Here is an 18,746-nt window from a genome sequence, read left to right on the forward strand (position 1 = left end):
AAAGCAATAAAACCAATGAGGATACTGGTATAAACATAAGACACATGGACAAATGAAACAAAATAGGTTCAAGAATAAACCCACATATGTACCCACATATGGTCCATAGTTTTACCTAATGGTGTGAAGGTAATTTCATAGGAAAAGATAGATTTTTTTTTGCCAACAAATGGTTCTGGAAAAATTGGATATCAATATGGGCGAAGGAATGTATCTCAATTCCTACCTCACAGCATACACCAAAACATTAATTTGAAATGGATCATAGTCTAAAAAAAAGCTACACTTATAAATCTTCTAGAAAATAGACAATTCTTCATCCCTTTGGTGTTGGCAAAATGTGTTTGAGAGACATCACAAAAAAAATAGCTATAAGAGAAAAAACTTAATTGAAACTTTATAAAAATGAAAATTTTCTGCTCTTCGAAAGATAGCATTAAGAAAAATAAAAAGATGATTCACAAACCTGAAAACATATAAGTATTATTTAACAAGTAGTTTGAATTCAGAATATCTAATAACTCTCTCAATATTAGAAAATTGTCCCCATAAAACAATGGGGTACTACAATACAAAAGGAACAAACTGCTGATAAACACAAAAGGCATGAACTGCTGTGATGAACAAATCTGAAATGTTTATACTGAGTGCAAATAACCAGGAAGAAAATGTAGATTCTATACTATGGGCCTGAGCAATAGAAGTCACACCAGTTGTTGCCTGGACAGCTGCAAAGGAACACGAGAGAACTTCCTGGAGTAATGGAAAGGTCCTAAATTATCTCAACTGTCCTTGTCATATGATTGTCAAAGGTCATCTTTTGTAACTTAAAATATATGTGTTTGATTATAATTTTTATTCAATAAGATTTTTTGTTTCAAGTGAGAAGAAGGCTAGACTGGAAGACTTTGTGGTCTGCAATATGTTAGGCAAGCTACACGTGACATTTTAAGTCCCCAAATAATCCAGTCAGCTAGGTATTATCAGCTCCATTTTACTGATGAGAAAATCAAGGCTTAAAGTGTGTCTTGCCCAATATATATTTAGTGGTGTAGAATGAATTCAAATCTATCTTTTTGTTTGCAAAATGAAGATCATAATATATACATTATTGAATTGTTATTACAATTCTTAGATTATATAAAAATAAAGCACTCCAAATTGAAATGACTTTGGAATCAGAAGTCAAAAAGATAGGTTCGAACTTGTAGCCTCAACCTAACTCATTCCTGTTCTTACTTAAACCAAAATATCAGCATGCTCAACAGGACTGAAACAAAGCCTGGGGGGTCTCATAACATACTAGTGAAAACAGCCAGGATCTAATCCACAATTATTCAGTTTATAGTCATGAGAACCCCAGTTCCCATGAGATATCAACAGCATCAACTTTGAGATGAAATGATTTTCAGCAGCTATTACCAAAATCTTGAAAAAGCAATCACAAAAACCCCTGGCACAAGAATTATATTGAATGTATAAGCAAGACAAATAGAAAGTATAAACAGGAATCAAGTGGAAATTTTAGAACTGAAAAAAAATCAATTAAATTCTTACTTTTTATGAAATTTAAAACTGCAAAGATAAAAGAAGAGTGAGTTTGGTAATTTTGGTAGAAATTATCCACTCTCAACAACAAAGAGAAAAATTAAGAAAAAAATGAGCAAAATCTAACATTTGGGTCATGAGAGCCCTAAAGATGTGTTAAGTACATGTAGCCACCTCCTAAGATGAATGTAAACAGTACGTAGTGGAGACATGTACTAACAATTTTTTTATAAGAAAATATCTTAAAAGGTTGCTTGGAGAGAAGTCCAAAAAAGAAGATTGAGAAACAATGATTTATACACTGTGTGTCAATATTACTAAAATCACAGAGACACAGTCAGATATCATTTACTTTCTAGTAGAAGAATATACTGCCACCTCTAGTCTTTTATTTAAAGTTGCAAACCTACTTTGATCCAGTTCATAGATTAGTGATGTACTAGGAAATACAGGAGGTAGAGAAATATGTTAAATCTGCCATCTGTATGAAATTAGAAAAATTGGCTATAAAAAATACTACACTAAAATCCAAAAATAAACTCTTTAACAAATCACTTGCACTGGGTGATAAAATAAGGGAAAGAAAACCTATAGATAAAAGACACTAAAATATACTTTTTAAAATTTGGCTTATTTTAGGTGCAATTTTGGATGATTTTCTTAAATGCAAAAGAAAAAAATGATTGCCATGTAGTAGGCCAAGGTTAATTTACAGCATTCATGTTTAAAATTTTTAGAACCAAACAATGTTTGCTAGATAATTTAAATTTAAAAAAATCTTAGCCCTCCCCATGTTCAGGGCCCCTACTCCCAGATACTCTGGAACACTGAGGCAAGAAATCACTTGAGCCCAGGAGTTCGAGGTTTGAAGTCAGCCTGGACAACAGAGTGAGACCTTGTCTCAAAAAAAAAAAGTATCTGGGAACACTATCTGGAAAAGGAAACATACAAAAGGAAAATCAATAAAATAAAAATTAAAAAGTTCAAAGAAAATCAAAAGGTTAAAAAACAATATGTCATTCATAAAGTGTTGCAAATTTGCTCTTAAGAGGTGCCCTTAAATGGATAGGGAAAAAAACAGCTGCAGAATGACAGAAAGGTGGTAAAAAAAAAAAAAAAGTATATACCTAACTAGAGGTAAAAAGGCGTCGAAATTTTGGCAAACTGTTGATGAAATGAATATTCATTATGATATTTATTTATTTCATATGTTTTCCTATTTGAATAATTTTTAATTAAAAATGGCTTTAAAAATTACTTGGCCCTAAAAAGTTCCCTTCTTCTTAATAAGGAAAAGATACAAATACAAATAGAAGCCAGTGAGATTGCATAGAAATGCTTGATTATATGATAGACATTTATGTGATCTGGAATATGTGAATACTGATATTATGGTTCATTTAAATAAAGCACAGAATTTAAATTCTCTTCATAGAGAATGGGGAACTCCATATTAAAACTTGTTACCTGCCAATGTGTTACGTGGGGAAGAAATGATACATCATCAAAAACGGAACTTATAAGATCATTTGCTGTTCAGGTTGACACTCTAATCACCCACATAAAAATTTCTGTCTTATCTTAAATAATTAGAGATTCTCCACATGTGGCTTTAAGGTAAAATATGCTAAATGGAAGCATTTTGATAACTTTCAAGTGTAACCAGGTGTGTTCCCCAATACTGTAGGTTCATTAATTTGCAAAACATGTCTCATTTCATTCCTACATAAGAACTCACATTTTCTTTTCTACTTATTTTTTTCCCCTTGAAAGGTTATTGAATTCGTTGGAGAATAAGCACTGTCTTGAAGTTAGTGGTTAAACAATACATCCTACTTGTTGAAACTTAATTTCAAAACTATGCTTAATAATATAATATACTTAGGAATATAAAGATACCATACTGCTATTTGGTAAATCAAATTGTTCATGTGTACTTTTTTCAAGGTTACAGTTTAATAGCCAATAGTTGCCTAATTTGACCACAGTCATAGAGGAAATTTAAGAAATGTATTTTTAGAGGGTTTCTCAAACAAGAATTCGGGAGGACTTCAAGAACTACATGGAATCTAACTTTGAAATATATGGCAAAGATGAAGACTATTTAGAAATGATCCTGTACAGTCTTGTTGCTTCTTTATTGCCAAAGTATTTTGTAATCAGTGTTTTGGAGAGATTAGTGCTTGTACCTCTAGTTTTACAAGGTGGACTTTTAAAAATAGTTACGTATTTATTTTACTAAAATAGAAAATATGTGAGTAATACAATTAACTCTCCATTTGCAGATGTGGTTGCTTAGAATAAATCAAATTGAAAAGGACTTTGTTAATTTGAAATGACAAAAATCTCAGTTGTTATGCATGTGACCTGTTTGGAAAACCCTGATCTATCAACAGTGAAGCAAACATCTGTTATTAAGAAGAAGAAATCTGAATTTCAGCTCAGGTTTAGCCTAGAGTTGCTCATTCAATTCTTACTTCATTTTCTAATTAAAAGATTAGTTTAGGGTCCATCATGAACTAGATGGGGAGCATTCGAATATTTGAAACTAACTATAAGATTGTGGGGCATGAGTCACTTTACTATAAACCCAGATAAGGACTTGGAACAGACTTAATTTAGCTTCTCTAGAGTGGTCTACACTGCCAGAGAGGTGATTGTCTAACCATCCAGTTCTCAGCACCCGGCCTGCCTAGGTTCTCAAAGCGTATTTTCAAAGTTATATTTGAGCTGCCCCATTTTAGTTTTATGATTCTCTGACTCTCTCTCTCTCTGCAAATCTACATTTTCAATCACTTCAGCTGAGTATGTGCTACACTAAAATTTTATTAAAGCAATCTGGCTTGGAAATCAAGAGTAACCATTTGGGTCTGGAAGCATTAAAAGAATTGTCTGCATAAAGTGATCCCTTAAAGGGGAGAGACTTCATGGTTATGGCAATAATATCTTAAATAATGCTTTCAGTTGCTAACAAGTTTCTTTTAAAATGTTAGGCTGATAATGGATCTTCCTAATTTCAGTTTACAAGCTTAATCCTCATAGTTTTTGGTCTCCCTGTGAGCACTTAGGAAAAAAAAAGAAGGAGCTTGGGAGAGTTCCTCCATTAGCTTCTGTCAGGATCAGGGATCCTACACTACTTACAAGCTAGCACTTTCTCATAAATGCTGACAGAAAACACAAGATGGCTGGGTCAGAGCCTAAGGACTCTGATCACAGCTCCCCAGCAGTGCGGGCTGCATCCTGTTTTGCTTTGTTTCCCTTTCCCCCAGTCCTAGGAGAGTGAAGCAGAGGCCATAATAGATGCTTGCATATGCAGTGAGTTGTGGTACAACTGAGGAACTTTGAGATTGGAGGACCCATTGCTTTTATAGCAAGGTGAAGAAGCTTGCTCTTTGACCAGAGGAAGGTATTACCTCATCTCTCACCCTTTAAAACTGCATCCCTTTGCAACATACTCCATCAAAGACTGGATCAGGGAGTCATACTCTTGGTGTACCGGTAAGAAATGAAGTGACACCCATAACCCACAAGTAGTCTTCAGTTCACTGACAAATCCCTATTTCTCTCCCTCCTTCCATATACTATATCTCAAGGGAAATATCAAGGAAGATAACTTCTCTAGCCAGAGATTGAAGGAACATAAGAAATCAATGGCACATTCATAATTATGTGTTAAAAATAAATCAAGTATTATTTTGTAGCTCTCCCCCAACATTTCTGTTTTACAAATGAGCTTACACTGCATACATTAGAAATAAGAGGTCGAGGCAGCTTGGGGTCGATGAGTGGTGGGTGATTTCCCAGATGCTGAGGCACCTGTATCCTTGGCACAGGCCATCACTGAGCTGTAGTTGGAGTAGACTCTGTCTTTTGAAGCATTATCTATTTGCAACGAAGTTGCAGTCTCCGGAGTTCCAGTCACTTTTCATGGAAGGATTGAAGAGTCTGACAGAATTATTCATCAAAGAGAATCATGAATTAAGAATAGCGGGAGGAGCAGTGAGGGATTTATTAAGTGGGGTAAAGCCTCAAGATGTGGACTTTGCTAGCACTGCCACCCCTACTAAAATGAAGGAGGTGTTTCAGGCAGCTGGAATTCGGATGATAAACAACAAAGGAGAAAAGCATGGAGCAATTGCTGCCAGGCTTCATGAAGAAAATTTTGAAATTACTACACTACGGATTGATGTTACCACTGACAGAAGACATGCTAAAGTAGAATTCACAACTGACTGGCAGAAAGATGCTGAACGCAGGGATCTGACTATAAATTCCAGGTTTCTAGGTTTTGACGGTACCTTATTTGATTACTTTAATGGTTATGCAGATTTAAAAAATAAGAAAGTTAGATTTTAACGAAAGAAATCAAAGAACTCTTCTCTGAAAACTATGGCACTCTGAAAAGAGAGATTGAATATGATATAAGAAAATGGACAGACATCCCCTGCTCCTGGGTAGGAAGGATTAATAGAGTGAAAATGGCCATACTTCCAAAACTGCTATATAGATTTAATGCAATTCCAATTGAGATCCCAGCAGCATATTTCATGGACCTTGAGAAAACAACCCAAAAATTCATTTGGAACAAGAAGAGACCCAGAATAGCAAAAGCAATTCTAGGTAACAGAGACATGGCAGGGGGTATCACAATCCCCAACCTGCAACTATACTACAAAGCTATTGTGCTAAAAACAGCATGGTACTGGCAAAGAAACAGACCCGAGGACCAGTGGAACAGATTAGAAGATGCAGAAACAACGCCAGACACACTCAGACATCTCCTGTTGGATAAAGGAGCCAAACACCCTCACTGGAGGAAAGATAGCCTCTTTAATAAATGGTGCTGGAAAAATTGGGCTTCAACTTGCCAAAGATTAAAACTAGACCTATATCTCTCACCATGCACTAAACTAAAATCAAAATGGATTAAAGATCTAAATATTAAAATAGAAACTCTGAACCAGTTGGAGCAGAGGTTAGGTAGAACCCTTGAAGACATCCGTGTAGGAAAAGATTTTATGAACAAAACCTCAGTTGCCCGTGAACTAGCACAAACAATCAACAAATGGGATCTCTTCTTATTAAAAAGCTTCTGCACAGCAAGAGAAACCACCAGCAGTGTGAAGAGACAACCCACAATGTGGGAAAAAATCTTCACCTGCTCTTCCTCAGACAAAGGTCTACTATCTCGAATCTATAAAGAACTGAAAAAGATCAGACCTCCCAAATTTAAAGACCCAATCCAAAAATGGGCATCTGAAACGAACAGACATTTCTCAGACAAAGAAGTAGAAATAGCAAATAAATACATGAAAAAATGTTCAACATCACTGGTCATTCCAGAGATGCAAATGAAAACAAGGCTGAGATTCCACTTCACTCCAGAAAGAATGGCTGCTATCATGAAATCAACCGATAACAAATGCTGGCGGGGCTGTGGGGAAAGAGGAACCCTGCTCCACTGCTGGTGGGAGTGCAGACTGGTGCAAGCACTGTGGAAATCAGTATGGAGATACCTCAAAGAACTAGGACTGGAAGTCTCATTTGACCCCGCTCTTCCCCTGCTGGATATCTTCCCCAAAGAATTAAAAGAATCATACCACAGTGATATATGTGCACCCATGTTCATAGCAGCACAGTTTGTAATAGCTAAAACTTGGAAACAGCCCAAATGCCCATCAACTGGAGACTGGATAAAGAAAATGTGGGTTTTTAAAAATAAAATGGAGTACTACTCAGCCATAAAAATGAGAAATTAGAGACATTTATAGCTAAGTGGATGCACATTGAGGTGATGCTCTTAAGTGAAATAAATAGGACACACATGTGTAAACACCGAATAGTTTCTCTGGTGTGAGAAACTGAAAGTGTAAATAAGGACTAAATGTATAATAGGTAATGTGAAATAGGAAGAAAAGGGGCTAAGGGGAAGGAAGTGGGAGGGCTAGGGGAAAGGATAGAAGGGAATGGGATTAATATGAGAAAATGGAAAAATAGGAACAAAATCTTTGTAAATAGGGAGGACTGGAGGGGTTGAAGGGAGGGCTGGGCAAGGGTGAAAAATAAGAACCAAGAGAGACTATGTAAAGGTGCAAATTTCCAATGATGAATGTCATTATATTGTATTCCTAAAATGTACCAATGATTAGAATGAATAATTGATAATGTAAAATAGGAAGGAAAGGTCCAAAGGGGTAGGGGTAGTGGGAGGGGCAGGGGAAAGGAAAGAAGGGAAAGGAAAAATGATGAGAAATGGAAAAAATGGAAATAAAGTCTCTGTAAATAGGGAAGGGTGGAGGGGGTGAAAGGAGGGCTAGGAATGGGGAAAAAATAAGAACCAAGATGCACTATGTAAAGGTACAATTCCCAATGAGAAATGTAATTGTGTTGTATACCTACAATGTACCAATAAAAGAATTTAATAAAAAAAAAAGAAAGTTAGATTTGTTGGACATGCTAAAAAGAGAATACAAGAAGATTATCTTCAAATTTTAAGATATTTCAGGTTTTATGGCAGAATTGTAGACAAACCTGGTGACCATGATTCTGAGACACTGGAAGCAATTGCAGAAAATGCAAAAGGCTTGGGTGGAATATCAGGAGAGAGGACTTGGGTGGAACTGAAAAAAATTCTTACTGGTAACCATGTAAATCACTTGATTCATCTTATCTCTGATCTTGATGTGGCTCCTTATATAGGCTTACCTGCTAATGCAAGTTTAGAAGAATTTAACAAAGTCAGTAAAAATGTTGATGGTTTTTCACCAAAACCGATGACTGTTTTGGCTTCATTATTCAAAGTACAGGATGACATCAGAAAATTGGATTTGAGGTTGAAGATTTCAAAGGAAGAGAAAAACCGTGGCCTATTTATAGTTAAAAATAGGAAAGACTTAGTTAAAGTAACAGATAGTTCAGAACCACTGAAACCCTATCAAGACTTCATTATAGATTCTAGGGAACCTGATGTGACTGGCCCTGTGTGTGAACTACTGAAGTACCAAGGTGAGCACAGTCTCCTAAAGGAGGTGGAGCAGTGGTCCATCCCCCCATTTCCTGTGAGCGGCCGTGACATCAGGAAAGTGGGCATTTCTTCAGGAAAGGAAACTGGGGCTCTGTTTCAACAACTGCATGAACAGTGGGAAAAAAGTGGATTTCAAATGGAAAAAGAACTTCTAAGTTACACAAAGAAGCCCTAAAACTGATCAACGATCTGGCTATTAAAAAGTGGAAACTTCTGGTGAGACTCTCTACACTCCCCCACCATCCCTTTTAATGAGATTAAAGAAACTATAGCAGAATTGAAGCCATTGTGGAGGGTCTCTTTAGAAGAACTAAGTCTTACTTTGTAAAATCTCCTTTTAATCTGGTTTATATCACTAAATCTTATACTTGTTTTGGAATACTTGCAACTGAGAAAAGTATAGTTGGCTTCCATCTATCTGTATGGAGTTTCTAAATGAAAATTTTGTTTTTGCACAAGGCAGTACTAAGATTGATGTTTAAAAAGTGGTAACTGTCTTTAAAAAAATATTTAATGTTTGTACTGATTCCCTATGTTGTTTCAGTTCTTATATGAATGCCAAAAATAACTTGTGTCTGAAAAAATAGTCAACAGATTTTCATAAAACCATGTAGAAAATATGAATAACAAGCATATCCTGCGTGGCTGACATTCATACTTTTCTGTCGTAAGATTCTTTACATGCAAAGCCTGGTAAACTTATGGGATTAACCTGAGGATTACTCTTGAGACTATTATTTTGATAAAGTATTTCCTCTGGTTTGGGGAAGTAAAAAAAGAAAAAAGAAATAAGAACAACTCTACGTGTACACTGTATTAAAACAATAGATTAAAATTGATAATTGCCAGGATAGTTGACACACTCCCCAGAGCAGAGCAGATTCAAGCTTTCCCTATGCGATGCCGAGAGTAGTCAGTGCCCCTCTTCCTGCTCTATGAAGACAGAAAATAAGACGAGGCCTTGGAGCTAAGGACAAAGGCTTTGGCCATTTCCTGCTCTGCTCTAAGGACTGACGACAACTAGCTTCAGTCAATTCAAGTCCTTTCAGGGTGCAGAGGAAGTACCTCCTTGACTTACAGAAAGAGCCCGAACTCCTCCAGTTCGGCCCTGAAGATAGAATTGTGAACTCGAGTTGGAAGTAGGTTTTCTTTGTGCACGATGTGAAGCATATCACAAGCAAATACCGTGTGGCTTGTAGCTTGAGAGGAAATGGACACAGCCTTCCCAGGCATGAGGGAGAGCGTCCTTTCTCACCCACTGACCTTCCTTGGGAGGAAGTCTCTATGGACCTTTGTATCTGACGGCATTCATTTCAGTTGGAACCTTGTCTCTCCCATCCGAAGAGACTTAGGTTAAAACAATGTAATAGCTTTTCCCCAAGAAGCAACATAGACCACGACCACAACCCAACTTAGCATTTTCATATTTTCATGCAAGTATCTCTGTGGTTTCATGTTAGATTTGGTATAAAAGCCCTGTCCTGTCCGCTTAGCATCCCCTGAGAGAAATAGTAGGCTTTAAACATTCACTGGTGCCTGCAGTGCTGTGTGTAATCACAGAAATGGGAATGAAAGTCTTGTCTTATAGGTCTGTTGGAAGATGAACTAAGAAAATCTGAGCAAAGGCTGCCTGCCTTGGTGTAAGTGATAATTGGAGCTAAACAGAAAATCGCTGTGCTTGAATTCGTAAATTCTCTGAGCAGCTGTGTCTTGTCCCCCAGTGGAGCTCCATTGCCAAGCTCGGTGCCTGGATGTGATCCACAGATACTGGCTGAGGGTTCTGTTCAGGTCCCTTTCTTTCTCCAGGTCCTAAAAAGAACACGTCCGTGGTGCATTAGAGAATGACACTGGATTTCCACAGTGTCTTTTCTCCTCAGAGCCCATATTATGTTTTGTCAAATTATCACACTGCCCCTTTTCACATTCCAGTGAGAAGCAGAAAAGCCCAATATGTAATTTTCCTTATTTTTCCGGGGGTGACGCTGCACTCTTAAAGTACATTTGGCACACACGGAACGTCACCTAGAGTGACAACTGCTATCACCTCATCATAACGGATGTGTCTCTGACAACCGTGAGGGAAAGACATTAGGAGGCCCAGGTAGGGTCCACAGGGAACTGTTAGTGATGAGCCTGCTTACTCTTTTTGGGCTGGTATACTAGTGCCCTCTAGTGGCCAAATTGATTCAAAGTAACTTTCTATTTCACACAAGTTCATTATTTGATCCTTCACTTAGTAATAATTTATGTTTGTGGAATAAATGTAAATAAGCCTAGTGATTTGTATTTGTCCATACACTTTTGATAATGTTTTTATTTTATGGAAAAATAAAACAAAACTTCATAGCAAAATAATAACAGCAAGAGTTAATACACTGTATCGTTATCTTCAAAGTAGTTACTCAGAGTACACGACATAGACAAAAAAGATTCTGACAAAGAAAAGACAGACGGACAATAGCAGGTATTTGTCCATATACTAATACTGTGACTTTGGCTTTTTACAGAAGCCTGGGGCTTTTGAGCTGCAAGCTCTCAAAGGGGTCTTAGGTGTGGAAAATGAGACCTAGAGGAGAGAAGTGTCTCACTGAAAGCCTCACCACCGGGATGAGTCTGAAAGTCCGCTAAGTCCAATGCGCTTCCCACTCTGCACACTGCCTGCCATCTAGTATGGACCCAAGTGGCTGAGGAGAAACTGGATCGTATTTACCGCTCTGCTCTGGGGAAGTCGTGGTGCCATCGTATCCCTGTGGCACCACTGTATGCGTGTGTGGAACTGAGACTCTGTCTCTCAAATGCACAAGTCCTCAGAGAAGCAGAGCAGAATTTTGAAGAACTGAACCTGAGGAGCATTGTTGGAATCTGCATCCACATCCTGACGCCTCATCTCTGGAGTCTGAGTCCAGTGTTACACTTGATGACACTGGGCAGAGGTCTCCTGGGAAAGAGTAAATGCAGTGTGCCCAGGGAACTGACTGTGGTGATGTAAAACATGGTTGCAAATTCTTTGACATCCTCTCACAGATATCCCTTCCTATGCTCCTTCCCCTTGAATCTGAACAGGCTTGGGACTGCATCCATCCATCTCTGTGACACTATGAGACTTCTAATGAGCTGAGGCTCAGTGGGAAGGCTCTGGGCCAATCTCTAGCACTGCAAAAGGTGTGGGGGGGGTGAATCTGAGATATATTTTTGTGATTATTTTGCAAGGGAGGAAACTGAAGTTCGGTGATTCAGTGATGTTAAATAACCTGCTTAAAGCCTAATAGATTCAAACCTCAGCATTGCTCACTTCAAAGCTCAAGGCCTCTGTCTCACCCTGCCCTGTGCTGACTCTTCCAGTGAGTAGGCCGTGTCTACTACCTGGCATGTGACAGTAGGTGCTCAATGAACATTTTCTGAAAGCAGAACTAAACTGACCCAAAAGTGGAGATAGGACTGAAGCTCAAAAAGAAGAAACAATTTTAAAAAGCTGACCCTAGGAGTTGATTTTCAGCTGGTGCTGGGCTGCCTAACCATCCCTCACCTCAACACTCACAGACATTTAGTTAGGATTTCTGGCAAAGAAAGCATTAAGTGTCTGTCATGTCTAAACAGTACGGTGAGTACAGACTTTTTTAAACCCAAGCTGTCTTCTAGAAGCTCGTAGTCTATTAGGTAGAATACACACACACACACACACACACACACACACACACACCTCAGTTCATGAACTTAATATGTTCTATGATTTTGGAAGAGATGGCCATATTCGTGCTCATGCAGGAAGTATAGCTGTGGTCATGTTCCTCACCTGATGCAGTTTCCTAACAAAAACAAAATTTTGCCAAATACTTCTGTTTGCCAATAAAGTTGTTTGCAAACAAAAGTATTCGTGAACTGAGGTACAAATGTATACACTTCCCCTTCTGTGTCTCTACAAGGTATGATAAAAATGTTTGGTGAATGCTGCTGTCAAGTTCATATAAATATCATAGTGCATCCTTGTCTACCTCATTTACCAGATCTGACACTGTGTGACTTCTGGATCTTTCCCAAAGTCAAAATGACCATGAAAGGGAAAAGTTTTGAATGGATTCAGGACATTGAGGCAGCCATGACAACACAATTAAAGACACTCATGAAAGAGGACTTCCAGAACTGCATCTGAGAGTGACAAAAATGATGGTATAAGTGTGTTTGAAGCAAGAGGGAGTCTTTTGAGGGGGATTAATGGCAATGAGTCATTTACCATAATCGTTTTTGAAATGTAAACATTTGCCATATTTTTCAATCACATCTCATTAACACACGCACACACACACACACACACACACACACACACGAACTGTATACTGTGAAACAATCCTGAAAGAGGTAATTTCAGGGTTCTCAGGAAGAGAAGAGGAAACCTAACTCAGCTAGGAGGATCAAAAGAAGCTTCCTTGCCACAGCACACCCACCAGAAGCCTCCTCTATGCTGGGAGCCGTTGCACGCCTACCCAGAAGTCTCCTCTGTCCTGGGAGCCATGGCATGCCTACCCAGAATCCTCCTCCTGGCAGCAAAGCATTATTGTGAGATCAAAATCCTCCTTTAGTGATTCCTACTCTACCTTTTGCAAACGTAGGACCCACTGGGCAGCAAAGCCATAGAGGACCGCCATCTAGCGGTGGCTTCTCTGATACACATACAAAACAGATCTGCTGCCTTCTGTATTGTAAAATGTACTTGTTTAAAATAGTACTGTATTTTGTTATTGCTTAATTCCTCTTTTGAAATCCTAAGTTTCTCTTATAACACTCATATTAACTCTAGGGAAGTCTTCAAATTAAAATAATTATCCACTGAAGCACTCTAAAGCCATTAGGCTTAGAAAATGAATTCTTTTGAAATATGTATAACTTGGGGGAAACTTTTATTTTCTCCTCCCAAAGTTCTGCACTTTTCACACTTATTTACACACTCTTCAAGTTGGAAAGCTGCTTCTTTTTTTTGTTGTTGTTGTTCTTTTATAGGTACATTTTAGGTATACAGTTCGTTTACTTTTATCATTGGGTGTTTGTACCTGTATATGATATATCTTGGTTCTTATTTTTTTCCCCATTACCTGTGCACCCTTCACCTCCTCCGCCTTTCCTTATTTACATAGATTTCATTTCCATTTTTTTCTCTCTTCTCATAGTTTTTCCTTTCCCTCTAAGCTGCTTCAATAAGAAAAAATATTTTACAAGCATCTGACTTAACTTCTACATTCTATCCTAAAGAAATAATCAGAAATGTAGACAAAGGTTTATGTACAAAGGTGTTCACTTCAGAGGCTCCCCTGCCGCCATTCCACCACACCTAGGGCAGAGGAGGTGAGCTGTGCAGGTGCCAGTAGCACACACACCCCCACCGTGGAAATGAGAAGACACGTAAACAAGCCTCAAAAACAGACTTCCAGATCACCTGCAGCAACCCCAAAAAGAAACGAGATGGAACAATCTGATGCTCAACCACCCGGACTCCCTGAACTGGCAACAAAAGAAGATCTGGAAAAAATGAAATCTGAAATAATTCCTCAGATAACACCAAAGACTTTGCCCATAGTGCAAGATATGATTAATAAGTCTAGAGAGGACACAGATAAATGAATAGAGGATCTGAGGAACATGATGGAATCCCAACACAGGAAACAAGTGGAATCCATAAAATAGATGCAAACAGTTTTCCAGGAAATTAAAAATGCCATTGAAAGTCTACGCAGCAGAATGAGCCCATGTGAGGACAGAATTTCAGATATAGAAGATAAGACTGCAATTAGTGACCAGGAAAAGAAAAATTGCTTTAAAATTGTAAGGGACCATGAGAAAGCAACCCAGCGGCTGCTGCTAGACGATGCAAAGAAGAATAACGTAAGACTGATTGGAGTCAATGAAGAAACAGGAGAGAGTGCAGATGACATAGAAAAAACTGTTCCCAGAAGTGATGGCAGAAAACTTCCCAAGGAGGGGAAAAGAACTTGACATACAGATAATTGAGGCATATAGGACTCCAACTAGCCTCGATCAAAACAATCTGCACATAGGCATATAATTGTTCGGATTCCAGAAACCCAACAGAAGAACAAACTTCTACAAGCAGTGAGAGAAAAGAAACAAATCACATACAAAGGAAAGCTCATCAGAATCACAGCAGACTTCTCCATGCAAACCCTCAAGGCAAGAAGAGCTTGGAGTGATGTATTTCAAACCCTAAAGGAAAACAGCCTCCGACCCAGATTGATGTACCCTGCAAAGCTATCTTTCAAAAGTGATGGAGAAATAAGATATTTTCATGATAAAGAGAACCTTAGGAACTTCATGAATACCAAACCAACACTCCAAAAATTTTAGACAATATCCTAGGAAAAGGCAATGAGGATCACAACCCCAGGTGGCCCAGCAGAATGAATCCATTGGGTGTGACAAATTAAAGGCAAAGGGGGAGAATCCAACAAAAAGAAAAAGTCATGACAAGGCTTTTAAAACTTTTAACTTCATCCCCCTAATGAGTGTATAATTCAATCTTGTTATTGTACTGATGAGTATTTTTCTGATTCTAGCGTTGGACATCTTTCCTTGCGCTGTACTGGCTATTTAACATCTTCTTGTGTCTACTTTTTAATTGGCTTGTCTATTAATGAGCTGTAAGAGTTCTTTATATATTCTGGTCATAGGTTATATTCATTGTAAATATGGTCTGTTTAAGGACTACTTTTCATTTTAACGATGTCATTTAAAGTTCTAAATTTGGATGGAATCTCATTTGTCAATTTTTTTCTCTTATACATCATGTTTTTTGTATCCTAGGAAGTTTTTGCCTACCCTAAATTCATAAACATTTTCCCTTATAATTTCTTCTTAAAGTTTTATACATTTAGGCTTTCATATTTAGGTTCATAGATCCTTTCAAGTTATTTTTATGTATGGAAATAAAGGGTTGAGGTTAATTTTTTATATACAGATACCAGGTGTTCTAATGCCATTTGCTGAAAGCACTATCTTTTCCTTGGCTTTTAAATTGAGTTTATATTCTGCAAAATGTTAATGTTAAACAATCTTTCAAAACTTATTGGACCATATATGTGTGGTTCTAGTTCTAGACTCTCTGTTTTATTCCAGTGATCAATATGTCTTTCCTTACACCAACACTGCCTTGATTACTGTAGCTTTAGAGGAAGTCTTAAAATTAGGTGCTAAATGTCTTCCAACACTGTTTTTTGTTTTGTTTTGTTTACTTTTCTAGGTCCTTTGTACTCCCACGTAACTTTTATTTATTTATTTTTCCTTTTTTTAATATACATGCATTAGTCTTTGATCTTTAATATTATAACATTATTGCTTTAGATATTTTCCTTGAACCAAGAATAGAATGCTAACTCCATAAAAATATACACATATAAAAGTAGTTCTCCCTTTTCCAGGGGAAAAAGCAATCCAAGTATATCTTCTAGAATAGTCAAGTTTTTGTTTTAATTATAATTAAAGTCTTGGTCATTTATTAGCTCTAACTTACATATTCTAAGAAACATTAGACAACCATTACAATTTAGAAAGGCAGTGTCATTACCAAGTAAATCAATGTGTCCCTTCTCCCACCATCAAATGAAGCAGTGACATACATTAATTTTATCAGTTATGATACATTGCTGCAATCCCTAATTCACTTATCCACCCTCGTGTTTACCATGTGTGTACGTGTGAGTTGGTTAGAATGCACCGACCATCTAACGATCAACAGCAGGATGAGTTAGGCTTGGGCTTTCGGTGAAGATTGACGGTGTCTGTCTGAATCAAGTGATCGGACCTATCCCCGGTAGCGAGAACTCTTCGAACTGCTTCCTCAAAGGCTGCTGCAACATTGGTGGCATCTTTTGCACTTGTCTCAAGGTAAGGATAGTCGCTGTTGTCCCTGCACCAAGCTTGGGCTTCTTCTGTAGACACCTGCCATTCGCTTATGTCGACCTTGTTGCCCAAAATCACAAAAGGAAAACTTCCGGGCTCTTTCACATCTTTGTAATATATGAATTCTTTCTTCCAGTTACTCAAGTTCTGGAAACTCTGTGAATCATCAACACTAAAAGTAAGCAGGCAACAGTCAGAACCTCTATAAAAAGGCATCCTCGGGCTTCGGAATCGCTCTTGACCAGCCGTGTCCCAAATCTGCATGGTGACAAAATGTCCATCCACCTCCAGATCTTTATTTAAAAATTCCACACCTATTGTATGGAAGAGCTGGGCATGAAACTTATTAGTTCCACATCTGTTCATAAGAGAACTCTTCCCAACTCCACCATCTCCAAGGAGAATTACTTTTAAAAGTGATGATTTTCCTGCCATTATTAATTTTAGGAGCTTTGACTTCAGAACCCTTAATAATTCAGTTCAAGCATCATTATCTCGCGGCCACACGGAAGACCCCCGAGAGCTTCGGGCAGGTTCGCCTGGCTGCAGTGAAGACGGACAGTAGGTCGGGGAGCGGGCGTGCAGGAGGCGGAGGCAGCAGTGCTGACCTGCTCCAGCTCCAGCATCACTTTTAAATTTCAACATCCAATTCTTCATTTATAGCAAGTATACACAGACCTGAATTTTTATATATACCTTGTGTTTTCTAATCCTGCTAAATTCAAGTACAAGTTCTAGGGGCTCCTAGAGATTTCTTAGTATTTTCTCTGTAGGTGATCATTTCATCTACGTATAAAGATTTTGCTTCTACCTTGCCAATCCTATCCTAATTGTGTCATTTTATTGCCAGACTATTTTGGTTTAGGCCTATGTTTCAAAGTTTAACGGACAGATGAAGAGTAAGCATATCTGCCCTTGTTCCCCACCTTCAGGAGAAAGCATTGTATCTTCTCCATTCATATAAGGCGTTCTCACTGGAAGTATGGAGTATGTGTCTTTAATCTGTTGAGAAAGTTCTGTTCTACTTCTAGTCTCCTGATAGCTTTTACCATGGACAGCTGTAGAATGTAGTCCAATACTTTTTCTCCAACTAGTGACAGGATCCTGTGGCTTTTTCCTTTCCTCTGTTAAAATGATGACTTTTGAGGGTGGATCTTCCAATGCTGAACCAACACTGCCATCCCTATACTAAAACCACTTTCTACAGACTGCCAGATCTGGCTTCTAATAGTTTGTTTTGTTAAACAAATTTCTATCTATGTTCATACTTTTTTCTTCTATTATCTTTATTCAGTTTTAGGATTAACATAATGTTGATTTCCTAAAATGAGGGGAGAAGTGTTCCTTCTGTTTTCTGCTTTAATTGCTTGAAATAGTTTATCAGTTAAAATGTATATGAGTCTGCTGCTGTCATATAGGTAGGTTTTCCAGCTAGGAATATACTTTCTTTAATAGGTGCTATTCAAATTTTATATTTCCTCCATAGTTAGTTTCATTAATTTGTCTTCCAAGGTACTTCTTAGAAGTTATCAAATTTATTTCAGAACAGATTTTTATAACATGCTTTCTGTATCCTTTTAGATTCTGTAAAATCTGTGGTAATATCTCCTAGATCTTGATATTGTAATTTAAAAAATATACAATTGATATTGTGTAATAAAGGTCTAAAGGAGCAGGGGAAGTGGGAGGGGTAGGGGAAAGGAAAGAAGGGAAAAGAAAAAATATGAGAAAAGGAACAAAATGGAAACAAAGTCTTTGCAAATAGGGAGGGTTGGAGGGGATGAAGGGAGGGCAGGGGAAGGGGAAAAAAATAAGAACCAAGATATTCATGTAATGGTACAAGATCCCAATGATGTATGTAAATGTATTGTATACCTAAAATGTACCAATAAACTTAATGGGGGGAAAAAATAAAAAATGTTCACTTCAGCAAAGCTTAATCATATAGCTTCATGATAGCCTCTCAAATTCATGAATCAAAACTTATTCTCCCCTACCACTCAGGGAGCTCACGTCTAATTTCTCCACACTACAAATAAATACCTTCATGTCTATGCAGAAAGAAGGGAAGGCAGGAAGAGGAGGGAAATAAATAAATACATGGCAAGTTATGTGATTTTTCCATATTTTGGGTCATTACTGAGCATGCATTCCCTATGCTACATTACACCATCCAAGAACATTTTCGTGGTTCTTCACCACCCTGCTTTATAAGAATACAGTACTACACCATTTTAAATGGTCACCAGCAGCATACAAGGATATAGAC

The 18,746-nt window shown here is 37.8% G+C and overlaps 2 protein-coding genes across 2 annotated transcripts; one reads left to right on the forward strand and one right to left on the reverse strand.

The window, feature by feature from the left end:
• The first annotated feature begins 5,352 nt into the window (after nucleotides 1-5,352).
• LOC101721883 (CCA tRNA nucleotidyltransferase 1, mitochondrial-like) lies at nucleotides 5,353-9,262 on the forward strand. Its single transcript, XM_004875401.3, has 2 exons — nucleotides 5,353-5,892; nucleotides 7,983-9,262. Exons 1-2 carry the CDS (start codon nucleotides 5,353-5,355, stop codon nucleotides 8,745-8,747), a joined length of 1,305 nt encoding a protein of 434 aa, XP_004875458.1. The 3' UTR covers nucleotides 8,748-9,262.
• A 5,950-nt stretch (nucleotides 9,263-15,212) lies between these two features.
• LOC147823436 (ras-related protein Rab-9A-like) lies at nucleotides 15,213-17,211 on the reverse strand. Its single transcript, XM_087193311.1, has one exon. The coding sequence runs from the start codon at nucleotides 16,910-16,912 to the stop codon at nucleotides 16,307-16,309; it is 606 nt and encodes a 201-aa protein (XP_087049437.1). The 5' UTR covers nucleotides 16,913-17,211; the 3' UTR covers nucleotides 15,213-16,306.
• Nucleotides 17,212-18,746: the final 1,535 nt, after the last annotated feature.

Source organism: Heterocephalus glaber, unplaced genomic scaffold (assembly GCF_053883595.1).
Source record: "Heterocephalus glaber isolate CG9 unplaced genomic scaffold, H.glaber_assembly_v1.0 deba00001586, whole genome shotgun sequence".
Classification (NCBI taxonomy): Eukaryota; Metazoa; Chordata; class Mammalia; order Rodentia; family Bathyergidae; genus Heterocephalus; species Heterocephalus glaber.